General features: G+C 38.5%; 2 protein-coding genes across 10 annotated transcripts; both read left to right on the top strand.

The window, feature by feature from the left end:
• Positions 1–509: 509 nt before the first annotated feature.
• Positions 510–9,664, top strand: LOC103996999 (uncharacterized). The gene is made up of 13 exons (XM_009418110.3): positions 510–711; positions 830–896; positions 1,975–2,085; positions 3,739–3,934; positions 4,591–4,676; positions 4,903–5,098; positions 5,789–5,900; positions 6,641–6,768; positions 6,911–7,117; positions 7,260–7,369; positions 7,591–7,720; positions 8,796–8,945; positions 9,219–9,664. Exons 1-13 carry the CDS (start codon positions 621–623, stop codon positions 9,438–9,440), a joined length of 1,806 nt encoding a protein of 601 aa, XP_009416385.2. The 5' UTR covers positions 510–620; the 3' UTR covers positions 9,441–9,664.
• Positions 9,610–18,054, top strand: LOC135592523 (guanylate kinase 2, chloroplastic/mitochondrial-like). Of its 9 annotated transcripts, none has more exons than XM_065082029.1 (7): positions 9,610–9,750; positions 10,111–10,404; positions 14,244–14,375; positions 14,615–14,789; positions 15,867–15,931; positions 16,663–17,017; positions 17,797–18,054. In XM_065082029.1, the coding sequence occupies exons 2-6, from the start codon at positions 10,153–10,155 to the stop codon at positions 16,999–17,001; spliced, it is 963 nt and encodes a 320-aa protein (XP_064938101.1). In that variant the 5' UTR covers positions 9,610–9,750; positions 10,111–10,152; the 3' UTR covers positions 17,002–17,017; positions 17,797–18,054. The 9 variants fall into 9 exon arrangements, 5 of the variants coding, with proteins under 5 accessions (XP_064938101.1, XP_064938100.1, XP_064938103.1 ...); XM_065082028.1 differs by having other exon boundaries at positions 17,763–18,054; XM_065082032.1 differs by lacking the exon at positions 9,610–9,750 and adding an exon at positions 10,486–13,383 and having other exon boundaries at positions 10,265–10,404; positions 17,763–18,054.
• Positions 18,055–18,231: the final 177 nt, after the last annotated feature.

Here is an 18,231-nt window from a genome sequence, read left to right as displayed (position 1 = left end):
TGAATATTTCGTAAGGAAAAATAATTTATAATTGTTTTGAACTATCCCTGGACTCTTATTGATGTGACAAACGAGTGACAGATCATCTGAACCTTTTGCTCCCACGAGTCTTATGTGATGTTTGCATGATGAACAATGATATTTTCTATCACTATCAATTATGAATATGGAAATTAGATATAATTATAAATTTATTTGATTTTTTTTCATGATTTATTGATTACAAATTGACATTCTCTATCACTATCAATTATGAATATGAAAATTAGATATAATTACAAATTTATTTGAATTTTTTCATGATTTATTGATTACGAATCAAAACAATAAAATTAGATTAAAGAACAATTTTTGGGGGATATTTTCACGATTTATTAGAACCGGATGTGGATCGGATCCTTGATCGAGAGAAATCATGACCACGTCTCCCATTCAAAGATCTAACCGTCTGTTTACGATCTAACGGTGTGGTCATGGTCGGATTTACTGATAAACCCGATCCGATTTGCAGGTTATAGCGTCGGTTAAAAGATTCGGGCAGATCGCGTAACATATCTCCCCACAACCCTAACTCATATTCGAGGAACCCTCTGCTGATCCGGTCGGCCCTTCGACGAAACATGGCGAAAAAGGACGAGGCGACGGTGATGGAGCTCGACGGCGACAAGTTGGCTGCTGCGGAGCAGATCATTACCAAGTTTCCCATCAACGGTTTGCACTCGTCCTCCTACTTTCTTGGATCTGCGATCTTTCTGTGGTAATTTGTAGGTTTCGAGGTGTCGCTCCTCGATGAGTTTTGGTCACTGGGGTGCTTGTTTTGTGATCTCAGTGTTGCAGCTCGTGAAATCCGCTCAGATGCAGCACGGCTTGAGGCATAGAGATTACACTCGGTATAGGTGCGGTCTCTTTCGTCGCACATGAGTGCAAACCAAGTTCTTTACGCCCTCAGTTTACGGTGTTCTTGATTGATCTAATGTATGTAGGGATCTTGATTCACCATAGCGAATTGCTCTGGACGTCATTAGAATCTTAAAATGGGATGAAGCGAATTATTTCTACTATATAAGGATCGATGGATTGATGTGGATGTCATCGTAATTTTAGAATGGGAAGATGTGGATTATTTCTATCATATTGTTAATATGATCTAAGATCCGTATTGATCAATTCTGTGTCCTATTAACTTTCATTCTCATTATTTCTGTAGTGTTTGTTTTTGTCCATAAGATATGGTTGAAACTGTAACGACATTCAAATCGAGCTGCCAAGATGGCAGTCATTACTCTTTATAACAAGCTCAGATGATTAAAAGAAAAAATAAAGATTTGCTGTAGGGATGATATATTAAAGGATTAAAGGAAAAAAAGAGTAAGAATAATGTCTACACGGTCTAATTGTTCTTCATAACTTTTAGCCTTGACCATGATATTTTCTCATGTTGTCAGCTTGTTTTGTTTTGCTTTTCTTCAAGGTAAGATGCTAATATCCTGGATATTTTACTTGTCCACATCCTTGTTGTGAAATGTACCCAAAACATGATTTTTTTTTAAGATGGCAGGCCTTAAATTCATGCTTAGTTTTCAATCATGCTAATTAATCTGAACTTCTCTTTTATCTTAATAATAGGTATAGCTTCCATTTCATGCTACAATTCTGTTCTTCTATCTTCTTAATAGTTTTCTGTAATCTCCAATTACTTACTTAAACATAATATGTTTTTTCGTTCAAAGCTCTAGCTAACATACATATGAGTTATTTTAGATCAATGCTTCTCGTGACTTTTGCACATTCTTTGTAACTTTGTACTTTATAAATTCTGTAATATTCATCTTGACTTAATAAATGTATGACACACTGGATTTATAATCATCCTTGTTTTTGTTCTTCTCTTGTTCATGTATCTCTTATGATATCAGTCAAAGCCATATATTTTTGGTATCTACATTGTTTTAAGAATAATCTTTGGTTTTTTAGGAGATATTGTACTGCACGATTGAGAAGGCTGTATAAGTCATTGAAGTTTACACATGGTCGTGGTAAATACAGCCGGAAGACTATAACAGAGTCGACTATCACTGACGTGAGGTTTGCATCGCTTGTCTTAGAAGCATCTTATACTTCCAGTTGAAGAATACATTTCTGTTCTCTTACTTATTTTTAGATATGTTATTTTCTTTGATAAAGGTCTTTCTTTATTTATCATACTATGAGATCTATCAATATCATGTAATACATTCTCTTATCAGTTTGAGGTTTAATACATTTTCTTTAGATAAGGTACATAAATTAAAATTTTGTATGGTGTGATGCAAAAAGTGTCTCAGAATTGTTCTTCATGGTGTGTGATATATTAAGTTATCTGAATTTGGGGGAAGAGCCATTATCAAACAAATTATAAATCGATATCTGTTTATTTTTTTTAATACTTAGGCTAAAATTTCTTGCCATTTAGAATTTCTCTATTATCTTGCTGTGTAGTACACTATGCTTTAATTTGTTTTGTTTGTATGGGCACGTTTTCATAAGAAATTAAATTTATATCTGCAAGTTAATGTCTTTGTATCAACATGTAACTGTTCATGTCCAAAGTGTGGTTGACCGCAAATGGTTTTTTAACTAGTTGATTAGATGCATTGTGCTTGTTTATGTAGGTTTTTATCAGAAATAAATCTTTGTCAGTAAGTTAATGTGTCTATATCAACATGTATCCAGGCAGGGTCAAAAATATGTTGTCAGAGATGATTTTTTAACTAGTTAACTAGTTTAAGTGAATTTCATGAAAAATGAACGAAATAGAGTTGCAATAAGAAAAAGTCAAAATTTTAGATTACGTAGATAACACCAGAGTTCACTATTCTATGGAAGTAATGGCAGAGTTTAAACTATTCAATGCCTTTTTATAATGTGCCAAAGAAATATATGAGTGCTTGTTTAACAAAAGAGAAATTTAATGTAGTAGTACTTCATTGAACAATATTTCATAACTTATTCCCAAGTAATTGTCAACAAGGTTAATTTTTTTGTATCTTGATTTGATTGTCAACAAATAAATTATCTCCGATTTGACTCCAAACACCAAGTATCATGACTTAATCCCTGAGGTGATTAGTATGTACTGCTTCAGTATAGTGATTGCATTATCAGCTTATGACACTGTAATGAAAGAGATTGCTAGTTAGAGTACATCCTTTGTATGTTCATTAGTATTTAGTCTTTGGTGGCATCGAACAGACATTAGAAATATACTCCTAATTCCTGGTAGCTTATATATACCTTTCCATCTTCCATCAGAATTTGTATGCCGTATCATAACCACCAAAATTTGTGGCCTGAGTTTCTTTTTTAAACTTTAAGTAATCTTGAGGTTCACTGTTGATTTAATTGCTTAGCGTTGTTCTGAATTACAGCTGATTTAGCCATTTTTTGCATGCATTTATGTATAGTAGAATACCATACACACACATATACCACATTTATGTATATATGTGTGTGCATGCCTTCTTGGAGACCATTTTGATTGGCACCCTTCAATAGCTTTTAAGTACATTTGTCCTGGCCATTGAGACCACTTGGTAACTTAGGAGGCTTTTAAATCAATTGTCACTGTTGTTTGATAATTAAGTTAAATCAGTACTTGTTAGAAATATCAAATGACATCAGCATTGGCTCAGTTTATCTGGGGCTGTTAGAAAATACAGGATGGCAAATGTACAAAACTGTGACTTGTCATTTTAATAGGTTTCTCCATATTGTTCTCTATATGGCTGAGCGAGCTTGGAGCCATGCCATGGAGAAAAAACAGTTACCTGATGGACCAAATTCTCGCCAACGCATTCACTTGCTAGGTAGATTAAGGAAAGCAGTTAAATGGGCAACACTTTTTGCACAACTCTGTGCTGCCAAAGGAGATTCTAGAACTTCTCTTGAAGCAGAGGTATGTTTTCCACCAACTATATTGTCTAATTATTGCTTCATTTTTTTAAATATTGTTGCTACTTGAAGGCATATTTGCTATGAAATAGCAAGATCTATACATGCATATCTATATATCTGTCATGGACTGCTGTGCTTGCTGTTCTAACTCATGGCTGGCCTAATTTGTGTCCAGAGCTGCCAATTGGTATGGCATGGTATGAAATCATACTAAAGAGGTACTCATGTGGCCTTGTGTCATGAAAGGATGATTCTTGTGTTAATATTTTTCTTGCCAATGCAGTGTGTTATTGTAAGTTTTTGTTTTTCACTTGAGCTGTTATGGAAAAAAGGGAACGAAACAGAGAATCTGATTTTTTAGGCCACTTAGTGTTGCCATATCATCTGTTTTAAAAACCAGGATCAGGATTGGTGGTCTTAAAACCTTGCCCCTGCTATGCTTATGTGTTTTTTCGCTTGCATTCATTCTAGTTCCCTTTTGATAATAACATATTACTGATGTAGAGTTTTGGTTCATTAGAGATTAGTTTGTATTATAAGGATGTAATAATACACTCCATGACAACAGAGATTACCTTATTTATTCTAGTTATTAAATTATAATCAGTGGGATGAAGATAAGTTCTATCTAAAAGTGCCAGAGTTTTTGTCTTGTAGGCATATGCTTCTTATATGAAAGGGTCTCTATTGTTTGAACAAGATCAAAATTGGCAAAGTGCATTAATGAATTTCAAGAATGCAAGGTGCGTTATTACCAAATATATCAATCAGTTTCCTTTACTCTGAACTATGGGATATCTTGGTACCTGCTGTGTTGCGACAGATGGTACTAAGCTCAGTTTATTTCTCTGTTTATGCTGAATGTTGTTTGCTGCTTGTGTGGGTTGATCTGTTATGATAGATTTTTTTAATTCTTTATTCTTGTTGCATTAGTTTTTTGGCAGCTTTTAATGAATTATTGCTGTGAAGGGCTGTCTATGAAGAGCTTGGAAAATATGGGAACATAGAAAATCAAGTTTTATGCCGTGAACGTGTTGAAGAACTAGAACCAAGCATCAGGTATTGTTTGCACAAGGTAGGTGAATCAAACTTGCAAACTTCAGAGCTTATGGACATCGGAGAACTGGAAGGACCCGCCTTAGATCTCTTCAAATCTAAGTTAGAGGTAGGCTTTTTCCCCTGTGTCCTGCTTATAATTTAAAACTTATTCTCTTTTTTATTGGTGTGTACATGCACATTGTGTGTTAATGTATGAAATTTCACTCATAACTAACCAAAACCTTACTTTTTCTATATTTGCCAGTTATGTAGTTGCAATTGATTTCAAGTGTGGGAAAACTTTATCATTGTAATAGAATTTACTTGGTATATCTAATAGGAGGATGCTTCTGAGGTGTGAATTGTTGAGTTGTATTAAATGCATTTGTAATCTAATAGATATGATGTCTTGTATGAGTTTATAACTTTATATATTTGTTATTGGCACCTCGACTAGGTAGAATGACATGATCCATTTGACTGAAATTTGTGGAAGTATATTTGAGAAGGTGGACATTTTCCTAGTCTTAAATTTATCTAAAAATAGGTAAAAGTGTTGTTTGAGTCTATGGAACCTATGATGAATATAGTATCACAATGTAACTTGAGTTTTTTTTTTAATTTTTCTTTATTCTTGTGGAGTTCTCTAATCATTTTGGCATTTTTCCATTTGTTTTGAAGATTGTTAGTTGAGTGAAAACTCTCTATACAGAGAGCATTTTGTTAAATGAGCATGTTACAATACTAGCAAGTCACTAATATAATCAGCTTTGATTTAACTTCCTGAAGGTATCTTCACATGTTCTGTAACTTTTAGGCTGTTATGGCTGAGGCAAGATCGCAACAAGCAGCATCAATGACAGAATTCTACTGGCTTGGACATAGGTTCCCTGTCAATAATGCTAAGACTCGTGTCTCCATTTTGAAAGGTTTGTGACTTTCTTTTGTTAAAGAAATGGGGTATTGATGAAGAAACGATGATGGAACATGTTGTTTGCGTTTATTGTATCTTGATATTTTCTATCATGATCATATATATGCCCTGATTCATGGTTTAGTGACATTTTTCTGTTGCTTAACTGATTTTCTGTCACTCCAGTGATCCAGGCAGCAAGTATCATATAGAATTTTCATTAACAAGATTATAGAGATAAATATAATCATATCTCTTGATGGTAACATTATTTATTTTGTTGGTAAATAGTAAACACTCCTTGTGATTTTTAATTTTCTATGTTGTTGCCATGGTGGCATTTATTAATTCTCTGGTATCTATGCATATAATGTTTTTATTAATTAAGTCATACATATGAAGTACTGTTATAAATACTTGTATTTTTTACCTCATGCTGTTACAGTGGCCCATACAAGCATGCCTGAGGTGTAATTAATGTTTTTTAAATTAAGCTATACATATGAATTACTATTATGTATATCTTTATTTATTTTCTTATGCTGTTACAGAGGCCCATGCAAGCTTGCCTGATGTGTAGTGTAGAGCCATGGATAAATATAGACGGATATCTAAATTAGCATGCTTGATGTTACAGATTACTGTATTTCTTTGGAAATGTATACAAAATCTATACCGGTTACTTTTGTTGTTTTGTTTACTTCATATGATCTTGATAATTTGTTGAAGTTCTTCTTACTTGAAAAATTCGACCAGCTCAGGAGCTAGAGAAAGATCTACATGGTTCAGCATCAGATTCACTTCCAGCTGAGAAGAAGCTTGCCATGTTTGACAAAATTTTTTCTGCATATCATGATGCTAGAAGCTGCATTCGTAATGACTTGGTATGATAATTAGTAGCAGTTGTTGTTGACTTGATAACTTCTTGTTTGCTCTTTCTTCTTGTAACCCATTCACAAACTATATAAGAGGTAGGGTCTTTTTGTTGTTCTATAAATAATGCACCTTACGTTATTCTGATTTTAGGCTACTGCAGGCAACGCTGAGAATGTAAAAGATGATTTAAATGGTCTGGATAAAGCAGTAAGTGCTGTGCTGGGACAGCGTACAATAGAGCGTAATCAGTTGCTTGTTGCCATTGCTAAAAGTAAATTCACTAAACAACGTGATGACAAGGGTGACAAAGTAACAAAACCTGAGGAACTTGTTCGCTTATATGATCTTCTAATACAGGTTTGGTTCCATGGTTCAGTTTCTGCAGGATCTCTTTGTTGTACCATTTTTTTCCCCTAAACATTGTATCAATTTTTTCTAAATGATCTTTTCACTGTGCAAGTGTAACTCATGTGTTATTTTTCCTTTTATTTACCGGCAGAATACCTCAGATTTATCTGATTTAGTCAGTTCTGGAAGGGACAGGAACCCAGAAGAAGTCGCACTTGTGGAGGAATGTGTGATTAAGGGTACAGTGTTTCGAGCTGAGCGGTTAGTCGTCATTACCTTTGTAATTGATTTTAGTGATTTTTCATAGACAATGAAATATATCACTTGTTACCTATTTATGTAAGATTAGAACCATCTGTTTTGCTCAAGCTCCTTCTCTATGTTATTGTCAACCTTTTTTATTTATTATGTTATTAGTGAGTGCCATGAAAATGAATCTTACCTTTAAATTGTTTTTAGACTAATTTCATTGAACATACCAGGTGTTTTTATTTAGCCAAATCCTACAGTTCAGCTGGTAAAAGGGCTGAAGCGTACTTGTTGTTTTGCCATGCACGTTCTCTTGGGGATACTGCCCTAGAGAAGCTTCAAATGACAAGTAATCCTGATCAGGTGTGACCCTTAGTTATTGTGACATGTTTTTGTGTTGCTACTATAGTTTTTCTGTAATGTCATCTTTTATATAAGTAAACAAATTTCTGTTGTTATATAGTGAGAATGATTTTAAGACTAGAAAGCAACACCTTGTGCTGAAACTGAAGATAACTGCAAAAAATGTGTGAACCACTAGAAGTGCAGGACTATAACATGCTTCCATGGCTGTTCTATTCCTTCCCACACATGCAACAAATGCTAGGATGCATTGTGCTTTAACATGAGTGAACCACTAGAAGTGCAGGACTATAACATGCTTCCATGGCTGTTCTATTCCTTCCCACACATGCAACAAATGCTAGAAAGCAACACCTTGTGCTGAAACTGAAGATAACTGCAAAAAATGTGTGAACCACTAGAAGTGCAGGACTATAACATGCTTCCATGGCTGTTCTATTCCTTCCCACACATGCAACAAATGCTAGGATGCATTGTGCTTTAAGGCAAAAATGTTATTTTCATATTGCATGCTTGGTGCTTAGTTTGTTCTTACTTTGCATAATTAGTGGTAAAGCTTCTATTTCAACAGAAAAAGTGATTTGCGGCAAGTAACATGAAAATATGGTCAATGGACCTACTAACTGAACGGTTGGCGAGGCACATGGCCTAGTGCTAGCTCTATCTTGTGCCATTCATGGATAACCTTGTCTTGAATGGGCTTATTCACCACATATGTATAATACAAGGTCCACCTTGATATCAATTGTCATGACCAATCTCCATATACACTGACTTGATATCAAGTTTTTGTAGCGAATCTATCTGACCCTATATACCATCATACTCCGACCTAAATGATGTACCAATCCATGCATCACGCCAAATATGTTTAGCTTGCTTCAGAATTGAAATTCTTCTTCTGATTGTCTAATATAAACCAATAAAATTATATAAATTCACAATTTTATGACATTTGAAAGAGAATCTTCCATTAAGCAAAAGTAAAATTTTGAACTTAGATATTGTTTTCTCCAGGAATGTTTGTTTCTTCTAATCTCTGCATGTTTTGCTTGTTAAACATTTTCTTTGACAGACTTTAATTAAAGATCTGAAGGTCCTATCTGACAACTGTAGATCAAATAGTTGTATAGAACACGCAGCTGGCATTATGGAGGAAGAGAAGATTCCAGAAAAGCTATCGAAAGGAGTCTCAACCATCTCATTGACAGGGCAGGAGAAAAAGGTATATAGTTTACTGTATGCGTAAGCTTACTACAGATTTAGAAAATACTTACTATGACAAATTTGAAATTTCTTTGTGGTGAACTAAATTTAAGTGCAATGAGTTTTGACCACCTACAGATGAAATCGTAAGATGCATCTAAAGATATCTCCCTCAAATGAAGATCCTCAGTCGATAAATTTGATTCATGTAGACATAGACGTATAACAAAGTTTATTTCTTGTCATATATTTGCTCAAACTCTGCAATCTTGGTGGCTTGTCTTCATTGCAGGTAGATAAGGTTCTTCTTGAAATGCTTGATGTTTACGAGTCAGCGGTTGGAGATCACAACTCCAAAGTTGTTCCACGCATAGAGCGTTTTCCACCACCATTCCAAGCAGTTCCATGCAATCCCATTGTTCTAGATATTGCTTACAGCTCAATTGAGTTCCCATCGCTTGAAAACAGAATGAAGAAAGACAAGAAAGGTATATTCAGCAGGTTATGGCGTTAAGCTGTTCTCCTGCAGATGGGTAAAGGACATCACTCGGTTAAATTTTCATTGCTCCTATTGTTTCCGATCGTCTGGAGAAAGAAAATTGCTACATTTAAAAGTCTGCTTCCCTTCTCTTTTTTATCCTTTGAGTTTTCGTGACAGAGGATTGATATGGCACAGTTCCATTTAGAATTTACCTTTTTTGCTACAAGTTCGATAATAAAGCTTTGCTTCCAGATGTATCTGATCAAGGTCGGATTCGACAGGCCCAACTGTTATCTCTCGACACAGTTATTTGTGCTTCTTTCACTATGAGGTGGTGTTCACAGTAAGATTTCTCTTCAGCCCTGTAGTTTCTTCTCTTCTCACATATATTAATAATTGACTGGATGATAAATCATCAGATTGTTGAGGAAAACTATTTCTTTTATGCTACAAACACGTAAAACATCAGTAACCTAAATCCAATAACAAGATTCTGTTTCTTTGCATTTTAATATCCTGGTAGAGTGGTGGTGTGGGCTTATGACTTTAGGCGGCTTATAGGTTGCTCAGTTTATGCTAGTTAATAATATGCTTGATTTGGTGGCCTAAATAACGGAGCTATCTAGTCCTTTGTAAGTAGCTCGACACAAAGCTGCTTAAGACCGCTTCCGCACTATAGTACTCACGGTGCCATCCCGTGCAGATCACGTGCTCTGCTCGAGGGCATGTTTTAAAAACCCGTAAGATGGCGAGTGGAAAGGATTCGAAGTCGAACAATAAAGAGCTACTGTTCTCCTCCTCGTCCTCCTCCTCCCCGATGTTCCTCCGAAGCCTCGTCGCCTCCCTCTCTCGATCCCAACTCCCCATGTCACCGTGGTTCTTCGCTTGCAACCGGCGATTCGGCGTCCTCCGAGGGGTGGGCTTTGGCTCCGCTGCCAGGACCGACGATGGTCGGCGGCCGCTTGTCGCGCCTCTTCCTCCCCCTACCTCCGACAAGGTCCGTCGCCCTTTTTTCTTTGCCTGTGTTAGGACCTTTTTCTGAGCTTTTGAATAATATTTATTGATTTTTGTGAGAAAGGATGAAGCCAGCAGCCCACGTTGTTCCTTCTCAACCGAGAAGGAACCTTTGCTTCCCTTCTTCCCCGCCACCACTACAAGGCAACTCTTTCTTCACCGTTGTCGCTGTTTCCCCGGCCAGCGACCTTCGACCACCGCTCGACCTCCTCGCTGCCCCCATCTCGTTCAAAAAATAAAAAAGAAAGAAAAAAAAGAAAAGAAAAGAAGAAACACGAGAGGAAGAAGAAGTCGCAGCCACCCCTGCTTCCGGCCAGCCCACCCGCCGCTGCTGCTCTCCGGCCAGCGCCCACCATCGCCCCGCTTCCCGGCCGGCGACCACCGCCGCCGCTGTTCCCCGGCCAGGAGACGACGCTGCCAGCGTCCATCCCAGCCCTACTGCCGCCGCCCGCCTCCCCTTGCGTCGCAGCGCAGCCGCTCGACCTCTCCTCCTCGGCGATCGTTGGTGACGCTGCTCCCAGCCGCGTCACCACCGCTGCCTCTCCACCGCCGCCCGCCTCCCCTTGGGTCGCAGCCGCAGCGGCCGATTGTCGCCCTCCTCGCGGTGACCGAAACAGGGCAACACACGGATTGCCCTTGTTCCCAGCCGCGTCACCACCACTTTTCCCAGCCGCATCGCCGCCGCTCGATCACATGGCCAGCGACCTCTTCTCCTCGCGTCCCCATCTCGCTCGAGCGAGAAGGACCGCCGGCACCGCAGCCGCAGCCGCCGGTTGCCGCAGCCCCTCCTTGCAGCGGTTGCAGAAACAGAGCTTCCTCTGTTGCCGCAGCCACGCCTCGAGCGCCGTCGCCTTCCAGCCGACCCACCACCACTGCCAGCCACTGTGCGGCGACCGCTGCTCGCCTCCCAGCCGCCGCTCCCCCTGGCTCGGGCGAGAACGACCGCCGCCACTCCCCCTTGCTCTGTCCCCTTGTGACCGAGAAACAGGGCAATCCTCTTGCTGCTGCGAACGCCGGTTGCCACCACCGTCGCCACTGCTGCCCAGCCAGCGACGACGCCGCTCGCCGCCCAGCCTGCCACTACTGCTGCTGCCAGCCACCGCAGCCTTCACCTCAACCCCCTCATCTGCACCGTTGCTGCAGCCCCCTTGCATCTTTGCCGCAGCCGCCGGTTGCCACCACTACAGCCTCAACCCCGGCCGCTTCAACGTCACCTCCCTCTTGTTCTACCTCCGCTGCTGCAGTTGTTGGTTGGCATCACCGCAGCCTCAACCCGGCTGCTCGGCGATTGCTTCCTTGGGTCACAGCAGTCACAACCGTCGCCTTTCAGCCTCGGCGCTCTCATCTCACACAGTGACAAAAACACAGGGCAGCAACTCTTCCTCCATTGCAGCCACCGCAACGGCGAGTCCTTGCCGGCGCTGCCCCCAACCACATCACCATCGCTGCCTCCCAGCTCTCAGCAGCAGCGATCCCTCCACGCAGCGACTGCAACAAGCATCGTTGCCTCTCACCAGCGCCTCCTTCCGCAGTGTGATAGAAACAGAGCAACGCTGCCTTTCATCCGCACTGTCGCAGCCATCGCAGCGGTGAGCCCTTGGCGGTGCTGCCCTAGCCGCACCACCATCGCTGCCTCCAAGCCCTTAGCAATAGCGATCCCTCTACGCAGCGACCGCAACAAGCATCGTTGCTTCCCACGCGGCGACCGCAGCTACATCCCTGCATCATCGCAGCAACCCTTCATTCTCATAGTGTTGCCATCGACTGCATCACAACAGCAGCACCGAATAGGACAGTGATTGATGCCCTTGACCAACACCAAAAATAGGAGTTGAGATTACAGATTTGCAGTCTTACGAAATGGCCACCGATAACTCAGTGAAAGCACAAATGGAAGCATTGGAAATTAGAATTGAGAACCGGTTACAAGAAGTACTTAATGATTTCAAAAAGGACTTACTGGGGAGCCTTAGTAAATTTCAACAAGGTGGGAGCTCAAGTTCTACATTGCACAGATCTGGAAATACTAGAAAAGGGCCCCAAGATTGTGACACAATCTACTCATACATGAAGGTGGATGGACAGCTCTAAAAAATTTGTCAGACTTCTACAATGTTGGAGTATTAGAGTAGGTTTGAAAGATTATCAAATCAAGCTAGAGATTGGTCGAAACGACAACTTCTGGATACATTTATTGAAGGTCTTATTCCAGAGATCCGGTGTGAAGTTAAAAGCTCGTCAACCTCGCACTATGATAGCTGCGATCTCATTCGCACATCTACATGAGAAAAAAATCAACAGGGAAAATCATGGAAACAGAAGTGACAATAACCAGATGGTCAGTAAGCCACCAGCCCTATCTATTCCCAACCAAAGCCTTGACACCCGAAGACTAACCCAAGAAGAACTTAAGGAAAGATCAACAAAGGGTTTATACTATGATGAAAAGTGGAGTATGGAGCACCGATGTAAACAAGGGCAACTTCTGATGATTGAGCCAATTAGAGAGGAACCAAAAGTAAAAGAGTTGGACTCCGATCATAAAGGTATGAAAACTGATGAAGATATTGAAGCCATCACACATACAATGCATGCATTGGCTGGCTACACTAACCCACAAACTATGAAAATCGGAGGAACTTTGAAGCATCAACCTGTCACTATTTTGATTGATACAGATAGCACTAATAATTTTATGGACAGGAAAGTTGCAGCCCAATTAGCCCACCACATTGAAGGATGTGATATATTTGAAGCTGATGGACGGATTTTAACTTATGATAGCAAAGGCTAGGAATTTCTTACAACGATTACTACACTGAAAGATCGACCTATTGCTTACACTGTCAAAAAGTGGAGACCATACTTGATCAACGGGTTGTGATGCGTTGCAGATAGCCTATGACTGAAGTGCTAAAAGACAAGCTCCCCGAGATTGATGCTGCTCAGCCTTGAGGACAAGGTTGATTTGAAGAGGGAGGAACTGTTAGGACCCTTTTTCTGAGCTTTTGAATAATGTTTATTGAGTCTGTTTAGTCCAGTTATTTATTGAGTCGGTTTGGTTCAATTAGAGTCAAGTAGATGTTTATTTAATATTTATTTATTATTAGAGTTCAAGTCCTGATGGACTCTGGGTGGAACTCTATAAATAGGGATGTAACTGCTTTTTTCAGGGATCTATGAAAAATACTATTTTGTCTTTTGACAAATCCTAGGAGGCTGATCCCCTCGAAGCGATCAAGGAGGGTCGATCCCCTCGAAGCGATCAAGGAGGGTCGATCCCCTCGAAGCGATCAAGGAGGCCGATCCCCTCGAAGTGATCATCCTCTTTCTCTTCTTCTTTTTTACGATAAGACTTTAGGGTCTTATCATTTGGTATCAGAGCGACGATAAGACTTTAGGGTCTTATCAGCCTGTTTCCAAATTTGTGGTCTTGTCTGGGTTCTGGTTCTGGTCCTCGTCGCGGCTTCTGTTTTCTTCCATCGTTTTAGGTTTCAGCTTCGTGTCTTCGCAAGTTTCTTTTAGAACATAAAACGTGACGACGTGCATGATATGGGATAAGATTTCTCTGTTTAGGTTCTTCTTGGGTGATATTGTTGATCACACCATTAGATCCATTGACATAAATACATAATTGATTTTAGTACGTAAGACGCTGGACGTCGTCAGTCTCCATTCTTGAGACAAGATGCATCATTATCTATATAATTGAATCCATCTAGGAAAATGCAAATAGTTGTTTTAGATTTTGTATCAATGCTTGCTGCAGTTATGTATTGGTTGATATGTGAAACTAATGCCGTATCTATTGGTATTTGTTAGGCTGAAATGTACAAGGGCCTTGAAGCAGCATTAGGTACACCTTTCAGTTCAGATCCTTTATCACCACCTCCAAATCCTATAGTTCTTGTTATTAGTGGACCAAGTGGCGTTGGCAAGGATGCAGTTATCAAGGTAACAGAGCTTTTTATTTTTTATTTTAATTTTTGTATATGCCAAAGTCGTATGATTTTATTGAGTCTACCTTTAAGTCAGGCTGGCAAGGATTTTGTTGTGTTACTATGGGTCGGGCTGGAACTTGACTTTTATTTATTTTTAATGTAAATTACTTTTTGCTAAGAGAACTTTTGTTGGGGCTATTTGGCTAATGTGTAAGATTTTCTTTTCAATCCTTACTTGGTATTGTTTAACAGAGGCTGCTAGAAGTTCGAGAAGGGATTCATTTTGTCGTGACAGCGACCAGCAGACCACAACGACCTGGTGAAATCGATGGAAAGGACTATTATTTTGTTACCAAAGAGGAGTTTCTTAAGATGGTTGAAAGGAGTGAGCTTTTGGAATATGCTCTTGTTTATGGTGACTATAAAGGTATTCCCAAACAGCAGGTACACAAAAGTTTTTTGATCTGATGGAATACTGACTTCACATCCTATTGTAAATTTTCATCTATTCTCCAACAAGAAGAGTCACCATAATCATATAAATTATAAGGGCAAATCCTTTTTTTTTTTCCTTAGGCAATAATAGGTTCCTACTAGGTTTGACAGAAGGGTTGGGTCTCTTTATTTCCAGATAATAGGGAGCCATCTAACGTGTGTAGTGTAAAGTAGTGTATGTTGCACCAGATGCTTGCTAACAGATGTATGATGCACTTTGCCTAACGTGTTCTACCTAAAAGTCATCATTGGGGATGACATTTTGATTGGCTTGGTCCTTGGTGGATCTGTAAGATAAGTCTATGAGATGTTTATTTCTCATGTCTGATGTGGACTTCTCCCCAAATTTGATTTCTTTTGTTGTTTGTAAAATATTTCAAAACTGAAACATAAGTTTTGTGTTCCATTTCTGACATCTTTGTGCACATCAAGCAAAAAGACTAATGTAGCATATCTTTACTCTGTTGTGCCACTTTTCTATATGGTAATCCAAGACTACAAGTTATATGGGGTAATAGCACATCAACCATCAAGACTAATGTAGCATATACCTACTGTCTATTATGCCACTTTCCTATATGAAAATTCAGAACTATAAGTCATTGTCATGCATTTTCTCATCCATCTGCCATTGTTGATACCTCTTTTGTTCAAAAGCCATTTTTACTTATATTCCAAGAAATACAGTTTAGTTGAATCTTTGGTCAGAAACTTCAATTTTTTACTTTATTTTTTTTTTGCAGTTAGGGTTTCGAATTAATGTCTTTGTAGAATAATATCTCGATTCCTTATATCTGTACATGTTGATCTCTTCTCATTTCTAAATGCGTAACACTCCGATAACCCTTGTGGTCAATTAGACCTGTGATGAGGCAGAGATTTCATATGAAGGGCATATAATGCCCTTCGTACCTGGTAATTTTATGATTTCGCTGTATTCATCTACCCATAATTCATGACCTTTCTATATGATTTTTTTCCTTTGGCTCTTGGGAGCCACTTTCATAAGGTGGTTGCAGGTGGATGAAAAATCTTCTGTTTGTGAGGAATCGGCTGATGGTAGGGATTCACATGGTTTGATTCTTTTAAAAAAGCTGTACAAATTTCTTGCAAGTATTATGATTGATATTATTATTGTAATGACATAGAGCACAATTCTTCAAGATGCAACTATATTTTTTATTAAACCAAACTGTAGAAAATGCACCACTTTGGTTCAGGTTCTCGGTTTGACCGGTTCCTTTGCTTACACCTGCTGGTCGTGGATGTCAAAATGGGTTAGAGATGGAGTGAGTTGAAGAAAAAAAGGACCTAGGTCAAGGCGCGATGAAGATAAATTTTGATAAACCTTGCTTCCTGAAAATGAGATTAATAAAGTAATTTAATTATACAAGTTACCCTGGGATTTGAGATTGTATACAAATACAAAGATTTGAGGGATTGATATGACATTAAAGTAGATTTCATGTATTAACATGTAGTAAATACTTTTTTCTTTGTTTCATTTTGGCTTCACTGATTCCCATGTAACAATAGAAGGTATAGAAAGTTCTCTTTTAAATAATGTTTTTTACCAGTTAGGCAAAATTGCATCCATATTTTTCTTCTATGAATCAATGGACTGATATACATACACTTAGTTTGTTAGTACTCATTTATGTGCGTTGATCATGACATGAATATTACAGTAACTCTCTTAACCACACAACATAAGCACACATACATGGACAATGGATTCCAATTTTTCATGCCTTGTGATGATATTTGTCCATTAATTTGATGGGTTGCCTCTTCTTTGTCTCCAGATTCGTGACTACATGGCTAAAGATTTTGACATTGTGTTGAGAGTGGATATACAAGGTGCAGCCACGTTGAGGTCAATACTGGGTGATTCAGCAGTCTTTATCTTTCTGGTTGCAGAGAGTGAAGCAGCACTTGTGAAGAGGCTTGTAGCTCGTAACACAGAAACACCTGAAATGCTTCTTGTAAGAATTGCCACAGCTAAGGAGGAGTTCAAGCACATGAGAAAATTTGACTATGTAGTTGTTAATGCGGAGGGGAAACTTGACAATGCAGTTAAACTTGTGGAATCCATCATTGATGCAGAGAAGGCTAGAGTCTGGCAGCGCAAAGTTCAAATCTAATTCAATCATTCAAGTGGTATGCAATATTTCCTTTCATCTTCACTACGCATTGTATCTTTCTGCAAGATCATAGCTTCTGATTTTTTAATATGCTTTATAAATTTTCATAAGCTTTTTTTTTTTTTTTTTCAAGCTTTTTAACCTAGAGCTGACTATTTAAATCTGTTATGTAAGCACATACTTTGAGAACTATTTATTTAACACATTTCCATCTAATTTTGATCCAAGTTTGTTTTTCTGCTTGAGTGGAGCCTGGATTTTGTAACCTAAATCTGTCTATCACCATAGTGATACTGGTATCTGAACTTTTTAAAACATGGATGTGTAGGGTTGAGTTCTATCCATTGGGACATTTAAATTTTTATGTCCAAGTATATGTGAAAGTAACACAAATTTATGTAGTTACAATTTTCTTCATTTGTTTTGTACTCTTCTAATCAAAAAAGTATCTTTGATCGGTTTTGAATTACTGCCGTAATAGTTGTTGCTAGTGCAATCAAATAATGCACTATTTATATTCACATCCACCCTAAATCTGGTTCAGATTCGTTCCCCTTATGTATCTGATTTATATACATATTCATTTTGAACAAATACGGTTATGGAGTTTAGAGTCTGTTTTATTTCCATGTCTGTCTGCTGATTATGAGTGCATATGCAAATGAATATTGTTTCACCAATATCTGATCTACATTCAAACAACTTTTGTTTGATAGCGACTTACTAGCATAGGAGGATTGACATTTCAAATTTCTTTATAGATCTTGAATTCTCATTGTGTAAACATTTAATCAGTGCATATTCACTGATTCAAGAAGGAGAGGATGCTGTTGCTGGAAATTCAGAAAATATCTCTTCTAAGAGGTACACTTATGACATTACATCTGTTCACATGTAAACTTCATTTCTTTGAATTTAGCTTATTTTCAGTTTGAATTGGCTTGATTGTGTAGTGGATATTGATCCTTATTTTCACTCTATAATCACCTTGTATCTTCATTCATGGAGGACCATACTAATCTTATGATCACCAATAAAGTATATTTGGGTGTAGCATTCATGCCTAAATTTGTGTTGTGCTTCATCAGGTGCTTAATATTTCATTTCTTTGATTAGAAATTTGCAAATCAAGTTCATTATCCGTATCACCGTTATGGATTACACAAAATTTGGAAGCAAATTTGCCATCCTTTGTGTGTTTGTCACTGGACATGCTGTATCTGTGTGTGC

This window comes from Musa acuminata, chromosome BXJ1-9 (genome assembly GCF_036884655.1).
Source record: "Musa acuminata AAA Group cultivar baxijiao chromosome BXJ1-9, Cavendish_Baxijiao_AAA, whole genome shotgun sequence".
Classification (NCBI taxonomy): Eukaryota; Viridiplantae; Streptophyta; class Magnoliopsida; order Zingiberales; family Musaceae; genus Musa; species Musa acuminata.
Note: the sequence above shows the minus strand (reverse complement) of the source record. Positions and strands in the feature narration are given on the sequence as shown.

Bases quoted from the DNA above. Each gene is read 5' to 3' on its own strand.
- LOC135592523 (XM_065082029.1), top strand. From the start codon at position 10,153: ATGGCGAGTGGAAAGGATTCGAAGTCGAACAATAAAGAGCTACTGTTC. The intron at 10,405-14,243 runs GTCCGTCGCCCT...GGTATTTGTTAG, and splicing joins CTCCCCCTACCTCCGACAAG to GCTGAAATGTACAAGGGCCT. The intron at 15,932-16,662 runs GTTTGATTCTTT...CTTTGTCTCCAG, and splicing joins TGATGGTAGGGATTCACATG to ATTCGTGACTACATGGCTAA.
- LOC103996999 (XM_009418110.3), top strand. From the start codon at position 621: ATGGCGAAAAAGGACGAGGCGACGGTGATGGAGCTCGACGGCGACAAG. The intron at 7,118-7,259 runs GTTTGGTTCCAT...ATTTACCGGCAG, and splicing joins TATATGATCTTCTAATACAG to AATACCTCAGATTTATCTGA. The intron at 8,946-9,218 runs GTATATAGTTTA...TCTTCATTGCAG, and splicing joins TGACAGGGCAGGAGAAAAAG to GTAGATAAGGTTCTTCTTGA.